This window comes from Cornus florida, unplaced genomic scaffold (genome assembly GCF_030987335.1).
Source record: "Cornus florida cultivar Cherokee Brave unplaced genomic scaffold, ASM3098733v1 CherokeeBrave_3.0.0_Hap2_Chr11, whole genome shotgun sequence".
Taxonomy (NCBI): domain Eukaryota; kingdom Viridiplantae; phylum Streptophyta; class Magnoliopsida; order Cornales; family Cornaceae; genus Cornus; species Cornus florida.
In genome coordinates this window covers 126,232,573-126,248,961 of record NW_026775581.1, presented here as the reverse complement: position 1 = coordinate 126,248,961, position 16,389 = coordinate 126,232,573, and the positions used below count along the sequence as shown (strand labels likewise).

Sequence of the window (16,389 nt, the reverse complement as noted above, 5' to 3'; positions counted from 1 at the left end):
GGAAGTTGATTGATTATCTGAATAGGTGTGCAACTTCAGAAAGAAACTTGTTGCTATAAAAGGTGCACACATTAGCACTCCCCTTATAATTTGTTGAACTAACAAGACAATATGGTCTGAAGTTCTTGATTTTTCACCCAGTAGCACTGATATAAATTTCTGTTGTTTGGTTCAACAGCTAATGTTAGGAGCGAATATTTGTGGAAATTAAAATTGGGGTTTGAAGATTCCTCTGTTTTAAATTCTAGAAGTTCTTATAAACTTTAGAATGTTGAACTCTTCTAAAGCAACAATTTGGATTTAATGAAGGAGCTTATTTTATTAAGGAATTAGGTATGCCAAATCGGTTGATTTTCGAAGAAAAATAGTTTAATAAGCTCACTTAGTCAACAATGTTGTTTAATAAACACATACATAAGTAAAAGGAAAAATACCTAAAAGACACTGATGTTATTGAGGTAACCAAACTTCTAAACTATGATCACATCTACAAGCTATTAGTACCCTTTTCTAATGTGTAGGTTCTGTAGCATGGTATTAGTGTTAAGACTGGGGAGTGGCATTTTAAGTTTCTATTTGCAAAATTATTCATTTCATATTCAATATTCTACTAATAAGCATGGACAACTAAGGTATGCATGTACCCGTTTAGACATTGATTACTGTTGCTATTTAGAGAATAGAACTAGTATCATCAGAATGCAGGAAAATGTAATCTAGCTATAAATTCAGTTAGCATAGTTTCTTTCAAGAAAATTTACATGAAACATAAACAACAAAAAATCATTTAAATGAAACATAAATAACAAAAAATCAACTTGGACACATTTACATGAAGCATAAACAACAGGAAATGTATATAGTGGGAATAAATCATCGAGCTATGACTGGACTGATGATATGAAAAGTTTCTTCTGTTTCTGGTGCCGACGTCCAAGACTTTTCATACATCTCTGAAGATGAGTGAGTGAGAATGGAGAGGTTGAAAACGATTTCTGCCATTTTTGGTCTTGCTGAAGACTTCTCTGATGTGCAAGCCCCTGCTAGGGTTGCCAAGGTCAGAGCGCCATCAATGGGGTAAAAGTTCTCCAAGTTTGGATCCATCCACCTCCTTAACCTTTCCTCTTTCTTCTCTTCAACTTCTAAGATCCACGCTATTTCCTTCCATAACATCACAATCTCACCATTCTCTTTTATTTCCATGGCTTTCTTTCCTGAAAGCAATTCCAAGAGAATAATACCAAATGAAAAAACATCAACTTTTGATGTTATAGAGCTTGTTGCAGGAACAGCTGTGGATAAATTTGCAATCTTGGCCTTAAACCTCGCGTTGAGAAGTATGTTACTTGTTCTCACATCCCTGTGAACAATGGTCGGTTGAGTATGTTCATGCATGTATTGCAGGCCATTGGCTACATCAAGTGCAACATTTAACCTCTGAGTCCATGTGAGGAATGCGACAGAGCCTGAACAAGATGGAGAAGATGGAGACTTCGGATGCAACCACTTATCCAATGATCCATTTTCAGCATATTCATAAACCAAGTAACAATTCCCATCCTTGTCTGATGAGACCCCCATTAACCTCACCAGATTCGCGTGATTTACTTTTTGTAATATCTTCAATTCTTCTCTGGCTTCTTTCGTCCTCTTGACAGCGAAGACCTGACCATCAATCATGGCCCTGTAAACTGATCCTCCAATCCTGTACCGTTGACTGAGATTCATAGTTGCCTCCATGATCACCTTTATGTCATACATGATGGGTTTGCCTAGATAGCCTGAAACACCAGGAAGTAGCTTATCCTGAATGATCTTAGGCTCAAAATTTTCAACTTTTGAAGCTGGTTTCACTTGTATGAGATCAGCAGTCTCCAATGAAGAACTATTACGATTCAGAGTCTTCTTCTTCCTAGATAAAAGATGAATATAAGCAAGCAAGCTTGCTAAAAGGAAGATTAAAAGAGCTGCACTTGTTGCTAAAATAATGATGAGGATCAACCGATGTTTGGACTTTTTACTCTCAGCATGAGAAGGGGAAGGTTGAGAAAGAATTGGCAACTGTGACACCGGTATCAAAACTGGAAGATACACAGCAGCAGTGAAGTTCCGGTAGTTATTTTCAGTTAAAATATCAGGCACTGATGAGTTAAATGTAGTACTTACAGGCAAGACATCGTCGTGAGGTTGCCATACATAGGTGATGAGATAATTAATGCCCTTCTCCATTTGAGCCTTTGTTGGACACTTACAGAGCAAAGGGAAGACCACTTCTGCATGAACTGTCAAATTGTTCGGAATCAAACCAGGGTTCAAGTCTTCCACTGCAAGATAGTTGGTGAGGTTCTGAAAAGGTTTGATTGAAACATAGTAAAGGCTATCACCTTCCTCAATCTGATAAGTGACGTTGGCGAAATAGTGTGTTCCATTGCAAGTACAGGTGACAGGTACCAGTAAGAGCTGATCCGGGACAAGCTCTGCTTTGTCGGAGACCAGGTTACTTGCACGAGCAATTGTCGAAGGACTGACACCAAACAGATCAGATATATGTCCCAGATCAGAATACTTAGGTCCCCGGGCACGATATGTGACATATGTTCCACAGGAAACAGTCGAGTCTTTGGAGCATGAGAAGTCTGTGTCTGCACTAGCTTGTGATTGAGCAGTGACATGGGAGGCAAAAATGAAAAGAATCAGGAAAAGGAAGGCCTTCGAGGAGAGAAAAAAGTTCGCCATTTTTGTGAGCTCAGATTATTATGCTCTAGGAATTAAGCTATGTCTTATGAGCTAGATAGAAGAAAAAGTTGATAGAAAAGCTGAAGAGCATTGTTGTTGTGATGCTTTCAATCCAAATAAAATATGTATGGTTTGAATAAGTATCTGAGAGGCCTCTGTCTCTAGCTTTGATTTGTATGATTCTCTTGTTTTCTTCTACCTGCAAAGTGCATCATATGATTTTACTTTTTTATATAATTTATATCCACATTGTTTTATGCAATGATTCTAGCATATTTATACCTTCAAGAATATCAAACTGAGACAAAACTAGCATTACTTTCTCATTCTTTGCACTGTAAACTATTTTTCTGAAAAGATCTTCGCTTAGTATCACATTACTTTAATACAAGAACCCAAGTTAAGACGGCAAGTTGTCCGTCCATTCGAATTTTATACACAAAGTTAGCAAGCTGACTAAGTAACTACTAACTAGTAGCTTGATGGCTACATCCAAGGACTATCTGCAGAGTGAGATGACATATATATATATATGTGTGTGTGTGTGTGTGTGTGTGTGTGATTGCTCATATATTGCAGCATTAGATCATGGTGTTTCTTAATGTTGGACTTGGTAGACGGTTCTCATAAAAAAGAATGTGAGATGTGCTGCTACTGATGCCCGTTGGGAATATTCTCTCACATTTTTTAATAATCCTTTGTGTCAATATTAACAGGGACAGAAAATAAAATATTCCCATTTCGGCATCTTTCTACAAGTCCGTAATGAATAGTACAAATAAAAAGTGGGTTAAGTGGCAAAAAATTCCCTTCTACTGTCGATATAGTCCTGTGTGGTATAAAATCTCTCTATATTATCAATTTGGTGCAAATACCTCAGTTCGCATAAAAAGACTATGATACCCTCTTCTCAATGAATTATGTTTATTTTTCTATTAATCAAAGTAGTGAGATACAATAGAATGGGGATCAATTTTTTTTTTTATGAAAAATAAGAGAGCCATATAATAAAAAGTGGGTTAAGTGCAAAAAATTCCCTTCTACTTTCGATATAGTGCAAAAAGATCCCTGTGTGGTATAAAATCCCTCTCTATTATCAATTTGGTGCAAATACCCCAGTTCGCATAAAAAGACTATGATACCCTCTTCTCAATGAATTATGTGTTTTTTTTTCTATTAATCAAAGTAGTGTGATACAATAGAATGGGGATCAATTTTTTTTTTTTTTTTATGAAAAATAAGAGAGCTATATATATATATATTATACTTTGTTTCATCATAGACCCAAAAAAAAAAAAAAAAAAAAAAAAAAAAAGAACACTAAAGAACATATTTGAAAAAGTAAAAGTAAATGATTTTATATGTATAATTGAAAAATTAGAAATTCCTTACCAAAATTTATTAGGAAGAATAAACAAATAATTTGAAAGCATTGTATAAAATATGAAATTATATCTATATAGTATTCATATAATTTCAGTCCTAAAGAAATAAATATTTATATTTAATATAACTAAAAGCAAAATTGTATAGTATTCATATAATATGTGATCTACAAAAATAAATATTTACATCAGCAAAACTATAAAACATTCACATAATCTTTTGAACTAAAGAAATAAATATTTGCTTTTAATAAGATTCATACTAAAAATAAAAAAATAATAGAAAAAAATAAAAAACAAAGTAAAAGAAAACATATTCTTTGACCTTGGTGATAGGAAAAAAGGGCCAATTAAGATTTTTAAATTTACTTTATGTCAATTTTGACCAAAAAATAGTTAGAGGGACTTATTTGCACAATTTTTTTAATTTTATAAGCTGAAATACACCTTTTGAAAAGAGAGAAATACATCGTTGAGGTGAACCCCATCGTGACATCTTCAACTTTTGGAGATATCCAACTCCTACAATGTGAGTGAGGATGGGCCCCACATTATAGGAGTCGGAGCATCTGTGTAAGTTGAACGCCTTATCATTTTAATATTAATAGCTTGATACAACTACAACATACAATCAGGTAATACATAAAAGGAAGAACTAACTTGGTTATTCGAGCATCACAACACTAGTACAAGCATTCAGCCAAACAGTCACAAAATAAAGATAATCACTAGTGACTATCACAACACTAATCAGATATTCCAAACAAACACTTATTTTCTGCAACTTCATAGTGATTATTTCTTTTCATAACCCCTTATCAGTAATCACTTATTGATGATTATGATGAGTTACATCAATGCCAAATCCAACCCCAATTGAAATGAAAGGGGGAATAAAAAGACAATTAAAAACAGGCTTCCTGAATAACTATTCTCAAGTTCTCCTGTTCCGTCTTTCGAATTATATGCTCATCAAGGATTCAACTGTAGACCAACATAATAGAGTTTCTTCTTAACTAAACACTAAATCAAAAGTGTCATATGCATAAAGAAAATGTATATGTTCATTTTTCTTCAAAAACAAAATTCTTCTATATATTAACAAGTATGAAACATAATTATATAATATTTGGTGCCCGTGTGAGAAATGGATTATATCAGCTCTGCATGGAATGGCAGCATTTATTGCTTATTTAGTCTATTGACCTTTTGATTCTTTAAAACTATGGTGATAGGGCAAAGCTATTTTATCTCTGAGGGGGGGAGGAAGACTGAGTAGAGCACCACACAGTTCAGCAAGGAAAGCTGCCGGTTAGCTGAATGTGGTCAAGAGTCCTCTTGAGGCCATATTTGAGCACGGCCTCATTACCTGCTCTGAATCCATCTCCGTAAGCTGTTGAAGTGTCCGATTCTATTTGGTGTTTGAAAAACTCACCAAGTTTCTTTTCGAAGTCAGACCGTTTACCCTTTTTCGAGGATTGGGAACTAGAGGATGGTAAAGAAGAAGAAGAAGAAGAAGAAGATGACGACGAAGAAGTTGAAGCAACATTACTACCAGAGCCAGCGATAATCTCAGAATCTAACCACAAATGAGCTAACACTTGGCAGATACCTTCTTCAACATCTGGACTCAGATTAGGATAACCTGTAAAGCAACACCAATGGTAATTTCCAGTTAAGCATATTAGAGAAGCAAGTGCTATCAAGGAAATTCTGTGTCACGGGTCAGACAAGCACCTTTGAGCCGCAACCATGCATGCATCATCTCGTGAGCCAGGATTGACCCAGTTAATAACCTGAAATTGGAAAAGTTTTTTGATGTGTAAATTAAAATCGAGCATGAATCACAGTTATAGACTGGAGAACTAGATGAAGCATTACCTAGGGAGACCATACAAAATGAGAATAGCTGTCACTTCACACCGACGGATTAGCCTATAAGGCTCTGTAAACATGTCTATGATCCGGTAGCCTGCCCCAATCCTTGGCTTCTTTAAAATCTGTTATTTTTGGTGAAATAAGAATAGAATTAAATTAATAAACACACACTTAGTAAAACCAAGTCATAGTTTAAAGCTAAGACGTCAGTATAAGAAATTCCTACAGTGCTAATGGTTTGTTCTTCCGACAGGCAAAGTCCTCTAGTCTCAGGCAAGTGGTGATGGCCCTGCCCAAAATAACAAAAAAATAGCTCAATATTAAAACTCCACAGAAATATAGATGCACCTTCTTTTGAAGAATGGTAAATTTTAGTGCATTATCCTCACATTTCTTTCTCCTTCCATGGCCTCATTTAGCGCTTGTCTCTCAACCAAGAGTAATGGAACTTGCTGCTCCACTTTCATATTCAAACCTTCATAAAATTCTTGTATTTCAAGGTAAAGTGGTTGGCATTCATGAGTATCCATTATTGAAGAGTCCAGGCACTCCAGACATAGCTTCCGACCATCATCAAGTTGAAGATATCTAGTGTTCTCCGGCTACAGAAATCGGAATGATGCATTAGCAACAATATCAAGAGGAGGGGGGGGTGGAAATTTAGCCATTTCTAAGCACACCAGAATAGGATTTCTAATGTGCAATGTCAATGGCTTTCATTGTCCTCTTCGGATTTTATTTTTCATTTTTACTCAATGGGAAGTATTTTATTTCAACTAACCTCCATTCTTTCACAGCTACAACACCTAGGCGTCCCATCATGCTCGTGTGAAGGGCAGTATTTTTGCATCCAGAAAGGATGTGCCCTATACTCAATAAGACCGGCTGAATTTGTCGGGATCTGTAGAAAATGAAAGAAGAGCGAGATACCCAAAGGCACCATATAGTAAGTGATATACACATAGAAACAAATAAAGCAGGGCATTCCTCGTTCTTCTAAACAGTCTAGTAATATAGTTGAAGAATAAAAATGTATGAAAGAATTGTTGGTTGCTACCCTGACTCCTCAGAAATAACTAGTAAGATTAGTTCAGCAAATCTTTTGAAAAATGAGATTTTATTTGGGATTCAAGGCACATGTGAATATTAATTTACTGCTTAAAAAGAGATTAGCCGGAATAAGAAGTGTTTGTACCCAGTTGTACACACACAACAGCCATGCGTTTTGATGTCAAAATACAGAAGTCAATTGTATACATGATGATACCTAGAGCCCATCCAAAGTGAAATGAACCCTCAAAAATATACAAGACCTGAAGAACTGCAATAGTGGGATAATACCTCCATTGGGTTGTGAGTTCAAAGTTAATCTGAGATGCTTTACATCCAACTTGTAGTGGCCTAGATGTTTCTTTAGTGTTAGTGTGGTTTTTGATCATCAAACAAAGCATAAACCGTTTGGTTCAAAGAAATGGAAAAACATAGGGGAAGCAAGGCCAACATATACCAATCTTTACCGCCGTGCAAGAAGTTATTAAACAAATATTATAATTAATAGAAGACTTCCTTCTTCTTCTTCTTTTTCCTTTGCAAAAGACAAGCATGGAATATTTAGCCAACATACCCTTTTTTGAATAAATAGAAACTAAGAACCGGTAAATCTAGCACATTTACAAGTTCCAATTTTATATTGGACACTTATGATAAAAGTAGCTTTTGCAAAATAAATCCATATTTCAGACTTGACATAGAAACTTACATAGTTACTGCAAACGTCACATCGTGGGTGATGCTGCGCCTTATAGCAGGATTTGTGGTAAGGACGATTCTCAGACATAGAAAACTGTAACAAAAAGGCAAATTAAAAATTTGTAATTGCATATCAGTCAAGTGATGTTAATAAACCACCAACATCAAAGGGGAAACAGCAGAATATATAAATACTTGGCCAGTCAATTCCAAACAAAAACCATACTAGTTTTGAAGTAGAATTGAACCTCATAATCAGAAATGGGTAGATTACAAGAATGGCAACGGAAACATTCAGGATGCCAAACAGCTTCCATGCAACTCAAATATCGTCCATGACCAATTTCAGTGTTACAACCAGCACAGACCCCCCTACACAAAAAATAATCAGGTCAGGTTATCAGGGTGTGTGAAATGCAAAAGGTAAAAATAAATAAATCGCAAGGTGCATTATATTTCAAAATTGCAACTTTGTGCACAAAAGGACGATATGAATATCTTCGACGTTATCTAAAACTATTTTATGCCTCCAACTTTGTTGCATGCTTTGGTGAAATAACACCAAACCGTTCTTAAGTATTCCCTCTCCCTATTACTTAACTCCACATGTTCAATTGTCCAACTATACCACATCAAACGCAAAAATATTATAATTAATTGCTTTAGAAAACATCAATACGTCAAGGCTATTTTATTTTGCATATCCTGGCTAATCTACCAATCATATGCATCATTTTGTTTATAGTTTTCATTCAATTTGTGAAAGACATCCAAACAAGCAACTGCAAATTACACAATTATGCAAGCCCAGCTTATCAACTGCAATAAATAGATGCCTGAGCCTTTCAGATTATGTGCCTTCAAACTTCCTGTTGATGTTGAAGAATTCACTCAAGGATTAAATACAACAGGTTGACACTAAATTCATCTGTTTTTACTCAAATAACTTAGAATTCTATGGTCGTATAACAAGTTTCCCTTACAGCAGTAACATATTGTTTAACATTCAAAATTGCCTCAAATTCCAATTGATTGCCACTTTGAGAGGTCAGAAATTATGTCATATTGTTTCAAACCTAAAAATTCCCTTGTACTCCATTTGATTGCAGAGAGTCATATGCGGGAAGTGTAACTGCCACTCAAACCTTGAGCAGTTCGAAAATCGAAGTCTTCGACTCCTTCCTATCTATTATCAGCAATCGAGTATAGCATTAAGAGATGAATCTACGTGAAAAATGAAGTTTCTGCTTTGGAATTGATTTCAGTGTTATTTGAGACCAAAGTACAATATGAAATTTCAACCTTCATCCAAATTAAAATTTTCTATCTTTTTCACGTTGAAAAGGTGCAATTAGCAGATACCTTGGTGTTGCAAGCATTTTAATGGAAAATAAACGAACAAATGTGATTATGGATTCAACAATGTGAAGGAAAACATAAAGATTTCTAAGTGCTACAGATTCTTTGCTAGTCTATAACCCCTATGGAATATGAAATCATATATGCCTTGAAATGGTTACTGAAGCAGAAATTTCGACTTGGATTTCTTTGGATTGAAAATATTACAACTGAGAGATAGATAGAGATACAGATAGAGAGAGAGAGTTGATAAAAAAATAAAATAATAATAATAATAATTTACCTGTAGCCAGATGGATAGAAGTATGATGGATAAGGAGGAATCAAATTTGGAATAGAATTTCCATAATCATATTTAGGTGGAGATTCCACAGATTCCATGTTCAAACTTTCTTGAAGAGCCTTGGCAAGCTGTTCATCTTCATCCACATGAGGCTCATCTTCATCCACATGAGGTTCATCATCTAAAATCAATAGGATAAACAAAAGTAATTGAGAATCCACGTGAAGATATATATCCGTTCAAATATCAAGCGTCTAATATCATTCTGCCTGTAGTTCAAATCCAATGCATATTCACAGCAGAGAGAAGTGTAAAACACGTCAAGTTAGAAATATCATGTCAAATAAACTTCAATTCAGAAAAGGTCTTTAGAAGGCTCTATATGTCACCAGTGGTTTCGGACATCATCGTAAGCCAAGAACTAACAGCCACAAACATTAGTTTGCACAAATACATCGAGAAACAATTAAATAACACTGAAATACAGGATACTTTTCATCCCAAAACTTCCCAGGTTTTATTGAAAACAGGTTCAGGAGTATATTTGCAGGGCATACATTCTAAACCTAGTAAACCATCTTGCTTCGAAGAGGTTCTCTAATCATTCCTGTTTGTATTACCACTATTACTAGTATGACAACTTACAACAATTGTAGAAGCAATACTGATGTTTTTGCATACCACGCAAAAACCACAAGCTAATTCAAGAATGAAAATAAGAATTTCATTTCGCGCATTAGGTTCAACCAAGACGCCAATAAGACACCGGAACACGTGGTAAGCAATAATAAACAGATACCATGAATCTTGGATTTCTATTTCCTTTTATACTATGGCTAATTACAACAAAATACCTCTGTATTGAGTCATCTTAGAAAGTCCCAAGTATAGTCCCACATCACAATTGGCATGAATGTTCATGGTCACTGCTTAGTGCCTACAGCATATAACTTACCAATTACTTTTTTCCCTTTCTGATCTTCCTCTGAAAGCGAAAGTGCAATCGCATGATCAATATCTTCATCCTCATATTCTGACCATGCATCCTACATTCAAATCCCCCAACAGCATATAATTAGACTCAAAAGCATTTAGAAGAATCGGTAGGACATGATGATATATAAATATCGCCACTCAGAGGACTATTTTTCCTGCCTCATTAATGAAAATTGTGATTTATCCGAGCAGAAAACTACTGTATGAAAATAGACAAGAGAATAATAAGAAATGCATTACTAAACAGCAGCAGGAGTAGTAGTTGTTACCACTGCAGTAGAAGGCCCATCCCAAATTCTTTCATCTTCATATTTCCCATGATATTGCCCTTCTGAGATTTTATGGCTGGAACTGGAACCTTTGAGAAACTTGGTAAACCAACCCATAATGCAAAACTGTTATCTGCTTCTGGGCTGGCAAGCCTGCACACCAAATCATTCATATGTGGGGATAAACGGAAACGCATAATTCAAATGAACAGAAAAAAGCCATACCACACAGGAAACATTGGACTAATTTAAGTAACTCCTTTAATCTTCAAGTTAGATCTAAATTTCATACCGGCACAGATAACATGACAATTGCATTTACACATGCTTACAAACATCAAACCTTGGTGTGTGTGTGTGTGTGTGTGTAAACACACAATTCTAAGACAATCTCAAATTTGTTTATACAAAGGTACAGAAGGAAATTATTGTCGACAGGGTTATGGGAAGGTGAAAAGACATAACATCTAACAATTCAACAGTTACCAGGGAACACTAAAAAAAAAAAAGAAGTAACATAACAAACATTAAAATCGGGACATATACATCAAATTTCATATGAACATGCTGTGTGCAAGAAGATAAGGGAGAGAGAAGTGAAAAGTGAAAAAGGGGAGGAAAGAGGAAGAGAAATTCATACTATAATCAATAGCCACTCAATTCCAGTTAACTGTTGAAGTAGTTCAGAACATCTCATATTCAATCTCCAAAATTCGAAGACCTCAATTCCAATAAAACAGCTCTCAGTTCAATCCAAACATGTGAAAATCATCCTCCTCCTAAAATCTCAAATCTGAATTACCCACTCCACATATAGAATTGGTAAAGCTATTTCGAATGACCAATATCAACAACCATCACAATTCACACCCCAAAACTATAATAACCCTCCCCCAACCCACCAGATAGAAAGAAAAACCACCATGGTTTCACCAACCCATTACTGAAAACAAATTAATTCTTTTGTGTGGTTTGTCAAATTCCAGATTTGATGTGCAGAGAAGTTTTATGAGTGAAGTGAAGAATCAGATATCATCATCATCATGTGTCAGAGACATACCTCAAAACAGTTAAAGAATCTGCAGAGATAGAGGAATCTGATGAAATCCAGATCAGATAAAGTAGCCAATTCACTTGAAAGCATAGTCACCAGCAAGCATTAGATGACACAAAAGGTAATGCTTTTTCCCCACATACCCTTGATTGCTGACAATCAATTGCATACAAGAATAAAGAATGACCAAATCACTATATGATCCTTTCTTTGACAAAATAAAGTCAGATGAACATTTCACTATTTCAGCAAAAGAAAGAGAAAAGAAGGCAAGAAAAAGAACGAAGAAAAGAGTACTTGAAATATACGCAATCACAGGCAAAAGGAGAATAAAAATGACCAAGATTTTTTTTTTTTAATTTTTTTTTTTTTTTGTAATTATTAGAATAAGATGATCTATCTAGTATCTACCTTCCTTGAAGGATAGAAATTGGGGAAATCAAAATAAAGTTGGGTAGGGAATTTCAACACTCTGCTTTTTGGATGTGGGACCTTTGTCCCATTTTCCACCATTAGTCCACAAAATGTCAAAAACCCATAACTGATAAACTGATAACCCTTCCCAACCCATGGACACAGTGTCTATGAGGTGGGTTATATTGGGTCTTCCTTCTATAGTGTTCTATATTCCTCTTCCCAGGTAAGAACTAGATTTTCTTCTCTCCCCCTCTCTCCCTCCCTCTTCTATTACTAATTTTTAAGGTAAAAATGTCCATACCCAAATCCAATAATCAAACTACTGCTTTACGGTTCAGGATATGTGGCAGGCAACTAAAAGCACATTGACCTTCCCCAAAAAAAAAAAAAACTAAAAGCACATTGTCCTCTAAAATTGTGCCAAGTGGAAGAAGAAAGGGTTCTATACAAGTGAAAGAAGAAAGGGTGTTGTTATACATATGGTAAGAACCATACCTATGTCCTACCAAATGGGCATCAACCCATGTGGTAAGAGCTCTAGGTGAGGTTGACCGTTAAGAGGCACATGTTAGTACACTTTTTAAGGCGTGTGTCATTTCAAGGAATACATTATTTGTTAATATGGTGAAACACAGAGAGAGAGAGATTTTTTAAGCAGAATTCCTAAAATTAGTAAAATTAAAACAGAACAGTTGAAATGTAATTTGGTAAGATTGTATAAAGATGACAAATATTATTAACAGATCTAAAAATAATAACATACAGATTTAGCATGATTTATTTAAAAAATTGGGGCTAGAATTACATATTGCAGATATTTTACAAATAAATAAATGACTTATATTCATGCGTTAGGACAACATAATAAGTACAGAATAAATCAAAATGCCTCTGAATTGAATAATATACAGTATTGATCAGCCCCCACCATGCCTATTATACACTTTGGGACAATAGTGTTGTTTAAAATAACTATTTTCATTATTTAGGGTATATCCTATGCGACAAGCTAACATTAAAATGCAAAACAATAAAAACGAGAATTTTCTATACTCTTTTACACAGTTATAATGAGCATTCTAAAATTTATTTTCTTGTAAAATTTTGAGTTCTATTATCAGTACCCAAGAATTTATTGTGCCTTTATGCGGATATGTTCTCGACCAATTTTCATAATTAAGAAACTGTTACTCAAAAATAAAAAATAAAAATTACTCCGTATAATTTTATTTAAATTACAACTCCTACTTAGGTTATGGAGACGTGAATCAGATCCCGTGAGTAGTTAAATTCCTTTCCCTTTGTGATGCATTAAATGTTATATGAAAAGAGCAAGTTTTACTCAATTACCTAAAAAGGAGATTTTGATCCAACACTTCTAAAGCCACATGAATTGATTACACTCTTGAAATCTATGATGAAGAGGAGCTTCATGGCTCACAACTCTTTTAAGTTAATTTTAAAAGGACAACCCACTTGATTCTAGAGAATCAATTAAATAATAATGTACGGTGTACCTCAAACTCTTACAATTATAAAAATGTGATAATATAATTAAAATTAAAATAATTCAATACGCTTGTCTTCTACTACTCCCTAATTATTAGGCCAATAGAAAAAAAAATAAAAACAAATAGTATCAGAGATCAGATGAGGTTGTTACAGTTGCAAGAATACTATTTTATTTATTTTCTTTCTGAAATTTTCCCGGAAAGAAGGGGCAGAAAATTACCTCCACGTTGTACTTTCATTGGCTGGTAATCGGTAGGTAAGTGTCACCCGTGCGATGGAGATTTTTTTTTCCCGGAAAGAAAAAGAAAAAAGAAAATTGGCTTTCCTGGCAGCCGCCGGCCTTGGCTTTTGTTGCTTTCACATAAATTAGTGACGTGGCCCATGGGCCCACGCCTATTGTCTTCGTGCTTCAATCTCTTTCTCTTTTTTTTTTCCTTTTTTTTTTAACTGTATGTTAAATTTTTATAAAATTTAAATCTTAGAATATACACGGGGATGTGGGTAGAGAGCTATTTGAAAAAAACAAAAAACGGACACTTTACTTATTTAATTTAAACATTAAATGAAGAACAATACTTAAGTACCTGTTAATGAGAATTTACAACATATTAATTGAGATGGATCAATAATAAATGAATTTATTCTATTTTAAATATCAAATCATAAATAGTAATCAAATTATTATTTCTGATTTGGTAAGTGAGTATTTACTTATCATTTTTTATTTTGTAATTAAAGATGACATTTCATTTATTATTGGTCTACTTTAATGGTCAGTATGTTGTAAATCCTCACTAGTAAAGAGCTAAATATTGTACTTAAATGAATTGTTACAACTTCTTTTTTTAAAAGTGCTAGAATTAGTTCTTTATGTATAAAATACTTGCATTCTTAAAAATTTATTTCTCATCATTGATGTGGCACACAAATGACATGTATCCATTTTAAATTTTTTTTTTTCTTATATTTTAAATTCAAAATGAATACGTATCATCCTATTACTTATCACATCATAAATGTCTAACAAATAGAAGTTTTTCCGCACCAATGAAGAAGCGAGCATTATTCATTTATGTGTGTGTGTATATATAACATATATATATATATATATATATATATATATATATATATATATAATATTTACTTTGATGTTTGTCCCTCTCATAACTTGAATACTCAACTTTCTATTTTAAAAAATAAAAAATTACCACCATATTTTGTATAATAGAGTATTAGAATATTTAATATAAATTCATATCAAACATATATTCCATTCTCATCTTATATTCATATTATGTCAACGCGACATTGACATGGTCATATAGAGAAAAATAAAAAAAAATTCATGTAACAAAAGTTTTCACTTATCTTGACTGATACCTTTGTTAATTTAGAAATTTCATATCTTCCCAAAAAAAAAAAAACACTTGAATTGATCTATGCCTTTATAAAAATGCATATATATCGCATTAATTATATATACTAAAGAAAGAACATGTATATCTAGAACGTAAATCAATTTTGGAGAAATAAATAGCTCCCTTCAATTGATCAAAATGTTTATGTGTGTAAAAGGTTAAGAGAAATAAATAAGTTTCCACGCTTTGACTATTGTAGTTTGGCATGTTATTTGTTCTGTCGATATGATCTCGATGTTTCGTTTGATGTCTTAAAAATTTACAATTACAGATCGAGGTATTTATATTTAACTATTTATTTATGCATTACAGACATATAAAAATAATAATGTTTTAAAATTTATATTTATTTGTGATTAATATTTAAGTTTACAAGGAATACCTTCATTTATTTATTTCATCAAAGCAAGAACATAGGAGAGGGATACCTTTTGATGCGGCACACTGGCACAATTATGGCTGGAAATTGCTGGCCGTTCACTCCATTGACGAGTCATATCATATATATATATATATATATATTTCACAAAAAGTCATATCATATGAAAGAGTTGGCATTGCCCTATAATTTAAATTGCGTTACACGTAGAGAAACCTATATTAAAATCCTTAATGCTAGTTGGAAATAAGGGTGATCATGGCAGTTTCTTTTCGTTGACCATATTAAGTATTCCAAATTCCCTAATCATATCATCATTACAAAAAAAAAAAATAAGGCTTATCATGGTTAGGTTGAACCCCATGCAGATTGATATGTTTATTCTATTTATTTATTTATTTAAAATTAGTTTTATTCTAAAATTGTGTGTATCTATATGTACACATTCAATTATATTGATTCATATAAAACTAACTATGACAAGTTCTTTCTATCCATAAAGATTTTATTGTACTAAATTATGAATTTTTCTAAATATTTTACTACCTTATTGTCCAAATGAATTTTTTTATTGGCTTAAAATCTTTAATCAAACACCTTTTGAAATTTTTATAGCAAAATCTGATTTTGCACATCTGTGTGTGTGTGTGTGTGTTTGGGGGGCGGTTTTGGGTCACTTTTTTTTTTTTTTTAATTTCGTTGACCTTATATAATTTCATCACCATAATCACTTCTTTTTTAACAAAATAAATGTGAGAAACAGGGAAGTGCCTTCTCCCTCCTCCTCCTTTCCTCCACTTCTCTGAAAGGGAAGGAATTGATAGGTTAGGAGGAACGACCCCATCTTTTCTTTTCCTCTTTCTTATCAAAATTATGACAAGTTTATACAAATCCTTTATGCTTTTCGTCTCCTCACACAATTGAACAAAATAAAGAAAGGAAAATACAATTGAT

General features: G+C 33.7%; 2 protein-coding genes across 3 annotated transcripts; both read right to left on the bottom strand.

Annotated features, from left to right (window-relative positions):
• Nucleotides 1–823: 823 nt before the first annotated feature.
• On the bottom strand, nucleotides 824–2,797 carry LOC132285362 (serine/threonine receptor-like kinase NFP). Its single transcript, XM_059787544.1, has one exon. The coding sequence runs from the start codon at nucleotides 2,734–2,736 to the stop codon at nucleotides 874–876; it is 1,863 nt and encodes a 620-aa protein (XP_059643527.1). The 5' UTR covers nucleotides 2,737–2,797; the 3' UTR covers nucleotides 824–873.
• Nucleotides 2,798–5,126: 2,329 nt separating this feature from the next.
• Nucleotides 5,127–12,384, bottom strand: LOC132282317 (protein DA1-related 1-like). Of its 2 annotated transcripts, none has more exons than XM_059783941.1 (12): nucleotides 11,716–12,384; nucleotides 10,656–10,808; nucleotides 10,346–10,436; nucleotides 9,391–9,571; nucleotides 7,997–8,120; nucleotides 7,759–7,842; nucleotides 6,781–6,900; nucleotides 6,389–6,601; nucleotides 6,226–6,288; nucleotides 6,003–6,121; nucleotides 5,859–5,917; nucleotides 5,127–5,766 (listed from the first exon to the last, which is right to left on the bottom strand). In XM_059783941.1, the coding sequence occupies exons 2-12, from the start codon at nucleotides 10,770–10,772 to the stop codon at nucleotides 5,414–5,416; spliced, it is 1,524 nt and encodes a 507-aa protein (XP_059639924.1). In that variant the 5' UTR covers nucleotides 10,773–10,808; nucleotides 11,716–12,384; the 3' UTR covers nucleotides 5,127–5,413. The 2 variants fall into 2 exon arrangements, with proteins under 2 accessions (XP_059639924.1, XP_059639926.1); XM_059783943.1 differs by lacking the exon at nucleotides 11,716–12,384 and adding an exon at nucleotides 11,296–11,709.
• Between the last annotated feature and the right edge of the window lie 4,005 nt (nucleotides 12,385–16,389).

Coding starts and splice junctions, on each gene's coding strand:
- LOC132285362 (XM_059787544.1), bottom strand. CDS start 2,736: ATGGCGAACTTTTTTCTCTCCTCGAAGGCCTTCCTTTTCCTGATTCTT.
- LOC132282317 (XM_059783941.1), bottom strand. CDS start 10,772: ATGGGTTGGTTTACCAAGTTTCTCAAAGGTTCCAGTTCCAGCCATAAA. Junction 5,918..6,002: donor ATTTTGTATGGTCTCCCTAG/GTAATGCTTCAT, acceptor TTCCAATTTCAG/GTTATTAACTGGGTCAATCC. Junction 5,767..5,858: donor TGCATGGTTGCGGCTCAAAG/GTGCTTGTCTGA, acceptor GTTGCTTTACAG/GTTATCCTAATCTGAGTCCA.